Below are 9,857 nucleotides of genomic sequence, written 5' to 3' on the forward strand. Positions count from 1 at the left end.
AAACTGTATAGTTGTTCTTTGTGAACCCCTAAAAATTATCTTCAACAAGTCTCTTTCCACTGGCGTATTTGCGCATAGATGGAAACTTGCAACAGTTTCTCCTATATTCAAGTCTGGTTACAAAAATATTGTTTCAAATTATAGGCCAATTGCAAAGCTAGGTAATGTCTCAAAAATGTTTGAACGAATTGTAGCTAAGCAGCTAACTATTCTTGCTGGTCGGATCATCAGTCCTAACCAACATGGTTTTATGCCTGAAAGGTCAAATACCACTAACTTAGCTACGTTTTACCTTTTTTCATCGACTCGTTCATCAGTCATCATCAAGTCGATGTAGTCTACACCGACTTCGCCAAAGCATTTGACAAAGTCTCCCATAATGCTTTATTGGCGAAATTGCAGAATTTGGGATTTCATTCATCAATATTAAATTGGTTTAAATCTTATTTAGATGGGCGGATTTATAGAGTAGAGTGCAATGGTGTTTTCTCAAACCCGTATGTGGCTACTTCTGGCCTTCCTCAGGGTAGTGCATTGGGTCCGTTTCTATTCATCATCTTCATTAATGATTTAAGCTATTGCATAACAAATTCTGCATTCCTGTTGTTTGCGGACTATCTTAAAATATTTATGTCGGTGAATTCAATCTCCGATAGTGAACTTCTTCAAAATGACCTTAGAAAGGTGGGAAATTGGTGTTCTCGTAATAAGTTGCCTCTGAACGTGTCAAAATGTTTCTAAGTTAGGTACAGCAAACGATTTATTAATGTCCTTAGCTCGTATTTCATTAGTTTCCATGTTCTTTCCTTGAGAAATGAATCACTGGACCTAGGAGTTATGTTTGATACTAAATTTACTTTCATTGATCACATAAATTACATAATTCCAAAGGCATACGCTATGTATGGTTTTGTAAAACGAAATTCCACGCAATTTAAAGATCCGTACACGAAACTTAGCCTATTTTCTTCGTTCATTAGGTCCAGATTCGAATATGCTTCGATTGTCTGGAGTCCGACTGGTACTACACACATCAATCGTATTGAGCGTGTTCAAAAAAAATTCCTATCTTTTGCCCTTCTTTCTCTAAACGTTAATGACCCGGTTCCCTCTTACTCTGCGAAATGTCGTCTTGTGCACCTTTCTTCCCTACAATATCGTAGAACAACTAGCGCACTAGTTTTTATTTGTGACCTGCTGTCCTCCAAAATAGACTGCCCTGCATTGCTGAGTAGCATAGGCTTTTCCTTTAAGGTCTTTAAGGCCATTTTAACCTTATTTTATTCCGTCCTATAGAGCTAACTATGCTTTTAATGAGCCTCTGTGTAGAGCCTTGTTCTACTGGAACAAACTTCCGTCTCACATGCGGGTGGACCCATGATCCTTAGGGGAATTAATTAAGAAAACCCTTTACAATTACTTTTCGTCCCTTATTATTTAGTTTAGTAATAGACAAGTAGCCAGTTAAGGTACCAACTGTTGGCGAAATAAATAAATAAATAAATAAATAAATACGTATCGATTGACCGAAAAAAAAGTTTGCCACGCCCACTCGAACGCCCATAACGCTTAAGTCTGCCTACCGCCCACATAACCGTATATTGAGTTCGCGGGTAGGTGGCGCATTCCAATCTCGCTTTGCTGCTCGCATATCTCCATTTCCCTTTGCTCCCATAAGCTGAGTAACGGGTACTCGACTGTAGCTTTCTTCCTTGTTTTACTGTAACAAAAAGTGGAAAAAATATTAATTTTTTGTATTCTAAAAAACGAAAAAGCAAAGTTTCAACTTTGGCTTCACATTGTGCGACATAGGACAATAATTCTTTCATTCTCGAATGCAGAATTTTACCTACTTTCGCCACATATGACCCTTATTGAGCAGCTCAAAATAAAAAAAATGTTTATAAATTATAAAAGAACTATGTAATCCACATGCCAAGTCACGAAATCCTAACACAAATCTTTAATATTAATTGGTTAAAGAATTTGAGTTCGAAAACAGCTATTATTTTTGTTTTTGAACAAATAATCATTGACAAGGAAAAGTCCCAAAAAATACAACTACACCACTGACCTTAATATACATTGTACTTTAGTTTGCCGCAAAGACTTTTATTTAAAACCATTCAGAATGATTCGCTTAAGCTTAAGTCTGGCTGATGGGCATTCGGCAGCAGCGGGAGAAAAATGCTGACAATGCAATTGGGCATATATTCACCACTCTGACAGCCCCTTAAGGCGGCTTGTGCTGAATGGCCAGTTGAGATGCCAATATTCTTATAGACTACTTCTTGCCCATTAGCTGTATGCGAATGTATTAACATTCGCTATTTAAGCGAAAGGGAGTATGCAGTGTGCGCGACATTTAAATCGTATTCAAGTAAGTCGGCCTGTGTGTGAAACATACCAACACAGCGACAGTTGTCTGCTGGGTGATCATATTACCAACGCACTTGGAAATGTTCTGGCCGTTAGATTTGTATATATTTATAATTTAATGTTATTATTGTACAGTGTGTACCCGATATGTACGCATACTACATCTCCGTCTTTTTGAAAAATAACGTAATATAGTGGAGTTATTTTCGAGAGATTATATATATTAAAAAAATATAAAATGTTGTATTATTTAAAATATAAAGAAATTGGAAAAAATGTTGTTTATACATATCAATATATATTTTTTTTTTTTGTAATTTTTTTTTGGATTAAAAAAATGTATTTATGTATATAAATTTTTTTTTTTAAATATTATTTGAACTAATTGTATTAAAATTGTTTTGGGTATGGCCAAAACTTTTTATAATTTTTATAAATGAGATTATATTTAATAAAGTTGAATCAGTTATAATTAATGAAATTGCAAGGTTTTTATTTAAAAAATAAAAAAATATTAAATAAAATTAAAAATGTATATGTTCTACGTATTAAACATTTTTAATCTGTCTTTATGTACTACCTGCTGTTTGTTCTTAATGTCTTTTGTTCAGGCCCACTGTCCGGCCAATCTGGACCGGCCCCGCCATCCAACAGCACCGCTCTCTCGCTCTCCCGCTCTCTAGCGCTCCCGCTCTCCTGCGCTGTTCCCAGCTCCACTCCGTGAAGTCTCCGCTGCGCTTTGGAGCGCGGAACTGAGCTTTGACTTAAGTAGTTCAATTTTGGCATTCATATGGAATAAACCGCAGTCGCTCTCCCGCCTATTTTACAAAGTAACCTTTTTGCGTACTACTTTTCGGTCAAGGGGCACTTCGCGTTTCGAGTGCTTTTCTCCCCTACAGCTTAGACGCTTTCCGCCGCACCAGCAGCAAACCGCCGAAGCCCAGCGCAGCAGCCTGCCGACCCCGCCAGTTTCCCGCCGTCGGCTCCCACGCCATTCTACCAGCGCCACCGGTACCCCGCTACCCCCCGGCGTACATTTTGATCCATTCGAGCCGATAAGAAAAGTAAAGCTTTTTCGTCTTGTTAATTTTCCGTTTGCTAAGTGCGGCCATATTGCCAAATTTTCCCGACTCCTTTTTTAATTGCATTTGGCCGCTCATCCATTTACACATAAACATATATAAAATCGAGAAAAAAAATTCCAAGCTTAGAAAAAATATTGTGCAAATATATATTCTTGGACCAAGCATACAGTGAGAATTATTTAATTTCAAGTGTTCCGCCAATTCAGGCCCCCACAACTTTTCAAGATTTTCTCACTGTATATCCGCAGACGCTAAAATACTTGACCAAATTTTTTCGTTTTTCCAAATACAGTCCACATACAATAAATTGAAAACGTCCACCACAACACATACCCCGCCGGCAATAATTATTTAATAAATTTAAAACCTGCGAACATTACATATCCATATCTACATACATACAAATATTTACATACATACAAATATCTACATACATATCCATATCTACATACATACAAATATACATACATACAAATCTACATACATCCACATATAATTTCTAACTCCATCATCCCGTTCCGACTATTTAAAGTTTTCCGTCGGCCATCCGGTTAAAAATAATAAAATAAAAATTAACCCAACCGACGTGAAATTTTTTTTTAGTCATTGTGTTTTATTTACCACCTTCAAACTTTTTAGTATTTTTTTCGGTATTTGATATTTATTTCGTAAAATTTATTTATCCAGGGAAAATAATACCAGCACTCCACCGCATGCATAGCATCCTCCGTCCACCAATTTTTTCGGTATACTTTAGTATTTTTCCCTCGGAATATTAAATTAAATTAAAACAATACTCTAATACTAAATAATCAACAAATAGCTTCCTCCGGCCAACAACTTATTGGCATATTTTGGTATTTTTCTTCATTCAGAAGATTATGTAAAAGCGAAATATTACAACTACTCCACCGGGGACTACATATTAACACATATTTGGTATTTGTCGACACCGGGTTCCACTGTTCCAGAAGTGGGCCATGTTTCCTATTTATTCGACATAAACAAGGCGAGCAGATTCTGACCCAAAAAAGGTCATTTTTTTAAATTTCCGTTGGAAGTGATAACAACAAGTTGTCTGTTCCACCTGCCGCAGTTCCAGGCATATCCGTAGATCCGCCCATACCCAAACTAACCGCTAAGTCCTCTTCGCCCCGAAAAAGGGTCACCCGTGCAAACGTCAAAATTGCATTAACACCTTCTCAAATTGCTCTAAGCAAATTTATTGAGGTCTCAGATCGGCTGAGTGAGTTTGCATCCAGAACAAACACTCCTTCGCCGATACCTCCTACTCTGTCCATCCGCCGCGAAGAAATACGCACGTTATGCACCGGGTGCATAGCAGAAGCCGGAGACAGTGCAGCTGATAGTTTGCCATTTCTCAAAGCTAAATATGGCTACTGCTATTCCGTTTACGAGAGATGTGGGGCTCAGATCGCGGATATGATAGCCTAGGCTCTCCAAGTTCAAGCTGTTCCTACCCAGACTTACATTTCCTCTGGCTGTCGGCTGCCTCCGTGCGATACCGAGGTTTTCACCAAAGATTATCTGCGGTGGCCGACCTTCAGGGATCTGTTTACGGCCATTTATATAAACCATCCAAGGCTGACGCTAGTCGAAAAACTGTTTCACCTAAATGCCAAAACAAGCGGCGATGCACACACGATAGTGTCGAACTTATTACCGATGGCTTTCGCTCAGCTTGGGTTAACCTAACTGAGCGTTTCGAAAACAAGCGGTTGTTAGTAAATAGCCAATTATAAATACTTTTCAATGCGCAGTCCGTTATTAGGAATCTGGGTCAGCTATCCGAGAACTTCACCGCACCATCCAGGGTTGCCTTACGACTTTAGAAATGTCCGGAATTTAAACCGAAATTTGGGATATCCTCTTAGTGTACATGTGCTCCTCCAAACTTCCGAAGCTCACGCTATCCTTGTGGGAACAGTCCCTGCACAACAAGGCAGAGATTCTGACGTGGCAGGAACTGAACGCCTTCCTTACGGAGCGTCACCGGACCTTAGAAGCCATAGACGACGTACGGCCGTCAGGCTCGAGTCAATCAATCAAAAATCCGCCCCAACTGCAGCGCTTCGAAGAATAAATTCTTACGAGACAAGGGTAGCACCCAACCCAAAAGGATGTGACCTTTGTAAGAAGGAAAACCATCCTGTCCGCACATGTGCACGGTTTCTCCAGATGACGGTCGACGAGCGGTCGGCATATAAAAAGAGGAAGCAGCTGTGTCTGAACTGCTTCGCACGAGGGCATCAACTGCGTGATTGTGAAAGCACTCATAGTTGCTTTACGTGCCGCGGCCGCCATCACACCTTACTACATAGAGGGAACTCCTCCAATCGCCTTTGAATCCCTCCCCGAGACCCAGATCAAGACCAAATACACCAGTTGCCATCGCTTCCGGGTCCACGGACTCTACAGTCCAAAATTACTTCGCGACGGGGTATAGATCCGTCTTGCTGGGCACTGCCATATTTGACAGCTCGTGCCTTGATAGATTCAGGATCAGAGGAAACCTTTATTTCTGAGCGACTGTTCAAATTAATAAAGTTGCCTCACCAGGTAATCCGAGCCCAAGTTTCAGGCTAAAACCAGACAGTATACGCTGAATTCTAAAGGCTCTGTCAGTTTACCATCCGTTCTTCGACCAGGCCTGGCTTGCAAATAAACACGACGGCCTATGTTCTTCCTCAATTAGCTAGAAACCTTCCATCTTGTCAAATTCCGCAACAGTTTCTACGGGATCTTCCCGAACTGTCACTAGCGGATCCGAAGTTCTACGAGAGCGCACAGATGTCTTACATTCCGATCTAACTATCTAGATCCTGAAGTGGCGATATTTCGGATACGTCTACAGTACCGATATCGAAAAAATGTATCGGCAGATATGGAGAGATCCGAAGCATTTATTACAGACGGTAACTTTTGGAGTCAATTGCGCGCCATTCCTGGCCATTCGAGTCCTGCCATAGCTAGCAACTGACGTGCAGCTCAGCCATCCAAGAGCGAGCAACGTCATTCGAAATCATATGTATGTAGACGATGTCCTTTCGGGAGCTGACTCCGCCGAGGACGCTAAGTTCATTGTTCGCGAGCTGCAAAGTGCATTGAGAAAATGGACCTCCAACCACAAAGAAATATTAGCCCATATTCAAAGCGATCATCTTCTGACATCATTCTTCTTGACACAGCCAAAACTCTCGGCGTACGATGGAAGGCGACGTCCGATGAGTTCTTTTTCGTCCCACCAGTTCTAGCAACGGAAATTTCCCACACGAAACGCCAAGTCCTTTCCCAAATTGCCAAGCTGTTTGATCCAGCAGGCTGGCTCGCTCCATTTCTTGTGTGTGCCAAAATCTTTATGCAAGAAATTTGCCTTCAGGATCTAGGTTGGGACGATAAACTTCCAATTGAGCTGTGCCAATGGTGGAACAGCTTTCTCCAGAGCTATTCGGTCCTAGACCAGGTCAGAATACCCAGATTGGTTTCCTTCCGTCCAGAGTTCCGCGTACAGCATCACGGATTCCACGATTGTGGTAGCAATGGTTAGCCAAACCAGCGTGCCATTTGACAACGTTCGTTGCCCACAGGGTGACGAAGATCACCGAGTCCACAGAGGCAGCCAATTGGCCACACGTTCAATCCGAACATAGTCCAGCTGATTTGGCAAGTCGACGAGTTCCCCTTAAAGTGCTGGTGGATAACCCGCTTTGGCATGGACCCACTTGGCTGCAACGTCCACGCGATCATTGGCCCAGCCAGGGAACCGACCTGCCGGTGACTGAGATCGAAAAGCGTGCCGTCAAAGCCCTTGTGGCGTCTATGCCGACAGATCGCTTTTCCAAATTAGATAGAGCTTTGCGGGTCTTCGCGTATGTCCATCGATTTGTCCAGCGATGTCGAAGACAATCACCGCTTTCCGGGGTCCGTATAGAGGCCCAGGTCGTTGCCGCCGCGGAACAGCTCGTGACAATTTGCACTCAGCGCAGGTATTTTTCTGAAGAATACCGCTGCTTGAGTCAGAAGCGTCCTATGCCCGCGGCAAGTTCGATTCCCTCTAGACAAGAAAGGGCTAATCAGGGCAAGCGGCCGCGTAACGGCCTCCGACAGTTTGCGGTATGATGAACGACATCCGATAATCCTGCCGTACGAATGTGCACTCTGGCGGCGTCTGGTAAAATTCACGCATCTCATTACGTTACATGGTGGCAACCAGTTAGTGGTGCGTCTCACTCGGTCCAGATACTGGGTTCCGAGAATAAAGAACTTGGTGAAGACAGTATCCTGCGTTATCCACAAAAAGAGATTGCAAGTCCAGATGATGGGAAGTTTTCCGAAAGAGCGAGTCTCTTTTTCCCGTCCGTTCACGTACACAGGGATGGACTACGCCGGCCCGTTTGACATAAAAAATTATACCGGAAGAGCTTGTCTCATTACAAAAGGGTATGTGTTGGTTTTCGTTTGTTTTTCTACAAAGGCCATCCATCTAGAGCCTACATCTGACTTAACGACTGAAAAGTTTCTTGCCGCTTTCGCTCGTTTCGTCTCTAGAAGAGGGTGTCCTCGCCAAGTCCAGTCCGACAAGGGAAAGACCTTCGTCGGCGCCTCCACCGTGCTTTCCCGAGACTTCCTGCAAGCCGTTAAGGAGTCTGTGACCGATGAGTATAGTCATCAGCAGCTCACCTGGCAATTCATTCCTCCTGGGGCACCCCATATGGGAGGCCTATGGGAAGCTGGTGTCAAGAGCTTCAAGACCTTGTTTTACAAGTCCACCGCTACACGGAAGTACACCTTTGAAGAGCTGTCCACCCTCCTAGCGAGAATCGAAGCTTGTCTGAATTCCAGACCGCTATCTCCCATGTCCGAGGATCCAACTGATCTCTTAGCGTTGACACCAGGGCACTTTCTTGTTGGTGGACCTCTTCTATCCATAGTGAAACCTGAAGTAAAGGGCGACTCCAAGTCCATTCTGAACCGGTGGCAGCACTTAAAGTCTCTCCATCAACAATTCCGCACTCGATGGAAGGATGAGTACCTTAAGGAGCTCCACAAGCGCAACAAGTGGTAAGTCCCTACAGAGAATCTGCGTGATGGCGATCTAGTCGTCATTAAGGATGACAATTTGCCCTCAAATGAGTGGCGACTCGGAAGAATAGACTCCGTTTTTCCGGGAGCCGATGGCAATGTCCGCGTAGTCGACATTCTTACGACACGCGGCATTGTCAAATGTCCAGTGAACAAGGTGGTTCTTCTTTCAAGAGAGCCGCCCAAAACTACCTCGTAAAGAGCCGCGTTTCTTACACACCTTAGTCCGTAGCCATTATCCACGTCATTTTTAATCAGCCCTGTTTGTTTTTTCCTTATCCACACTCTAAACAGGAATATGGCTCCCCGTCCACGTAGCGCTCAGGCTTTGGACAGCAGACGTACTAGAGATACTCAGTCCTACCGATGCCGAGTCTGCCGCGGAATCCATCCTCTTCGGAAGTGTCAGAGGTTCCTAAAGCTGAACGCAGAGAAGCGGCTGCGGGCAGTTCTCATTAACAAGTACTGCGCGAACTGTCTCGCACACGAGCACTCCACTGGGAGCTGTCGTAGCGGTGACCGGTGCAGAACGTGCAACCGGAACCATCACACGCTGCTCCACATGCACGAACGTGTTTCCCGGAAAAAGTCCGGCTCCAAGCAACAGCCCGCTTCTCCGCAGCGTTCGCGCCGGCAAGATCCGCCAACTCACCAAACGCTTGCCCCTCCACCGCGCTCAGCATCCTCGACACCAGCTCCGTCGCTCGCGGCACTTCTCCAGCGTCATAGCGTCAACGTCCTCCCGAGGGTGTCCTCGCCAAGTCCAGTCCGTCAATGGAAAGACCTTCGTCGGCGCCTCCACCGTGCTTTCCCGAGACTTCCTGCAAGCCGTTAAGGAGTCTGTAACCGATGCGTATAGTCATCAGCAGCTCACCTGGCAAATCATTCCTCCGATTTCCTCCGACTGCTTTGGTGATCGTCGAGACCGGGGAGAAGACGTTCGACACCGCCGCACTCATCGATCCGTGCACCACGACAAGCTCCATCAATGCATCCCTGGCCGCCGCGATTCGTTTGCCGACAACAAACGTGGGCGATGAGAGCATCTGCACGGCGACGATTCGGTCGAAGGTCGACGAGGCCATGACGCTGGAGGTGGTCCTCAAGATCGAGCCGAACGTGCGCATCCGCACCCCCATCCGTGCGCTCAGTGAGCCCATCCGTGGCTTCCTTCTACTGTACCCAAGGTCTGGTGGTGGTGTGCAGTAAATGTTATCTTTTCAATATTTAGATACACCTATCCCTCGCTTTGCCTCGTTTCGTTTTGCGTTTATTCGAAGTTGGGTCGCT

At 44.3% G+C, this 9,857-nt stretch overlaps 1 protein-coding gene across 1 annotated transcript; it reads left to right on the plus strand.

The window, feature by feature from the left end:
* Positions 1-3,458: 3,458 nt before the first annotated feature.
* On the plus strand, positions 3,459-9,404 carry LOC139354510 (uncharacterized). Its single transcript, XM_070998754.1, has 2 exons — positions 3,459-8,546; positions 8,862-9,404. Exons 1-2 carry the CDS (start codon positions 7,801-7,803, stop codon positions 9,400-9,402), a joined length of 1,287 nt encoding a protein of 428 aa, XP_070854855.1. The 5' UTR covers positions 3,459-7,800; the 3' UTR covers positions 9,403-9,404.
* The last annotated feature ends 453 nt before the right edge of the window (positions 9,405-9,857 follow it).

Source organism: Drosophila suzukii (genome assembly GCF_043229965.1).
Source record: "Drosophila suzukii chromosome 2 unlocalized genomic scaffold, CBGP_Dsuzu_IsoJpt1.0 scf_2c, whole genome shotgun sequence".
Taxonomy (NCBI): domain Eukaryota; kingdom Metazoa; phylum Arthropoda; class Insecta; order Diptera; family Drosophilidae; genus Drosophila; species Drosophila suzukii.

What these genes read in the sequence shown, in the direction of transcription:
- LOC139354510 (XM_070998754.1), top strand. Translation starts at nt 7,801, where the DNA reads ATGATGGGAAGTTTTCCGAAAGAGCGAGTCTCTTTTTCCCGTCCGTTC. An exon ending in CTCCACAAGCGCAACAAGTG is followed by an intron (nt 8,547 to 8,861) that starts GTAAGTCCCTAC and finishes CACTCTAAACAG; the next exon opens with GAATATGGCTCCCCGTCCAC.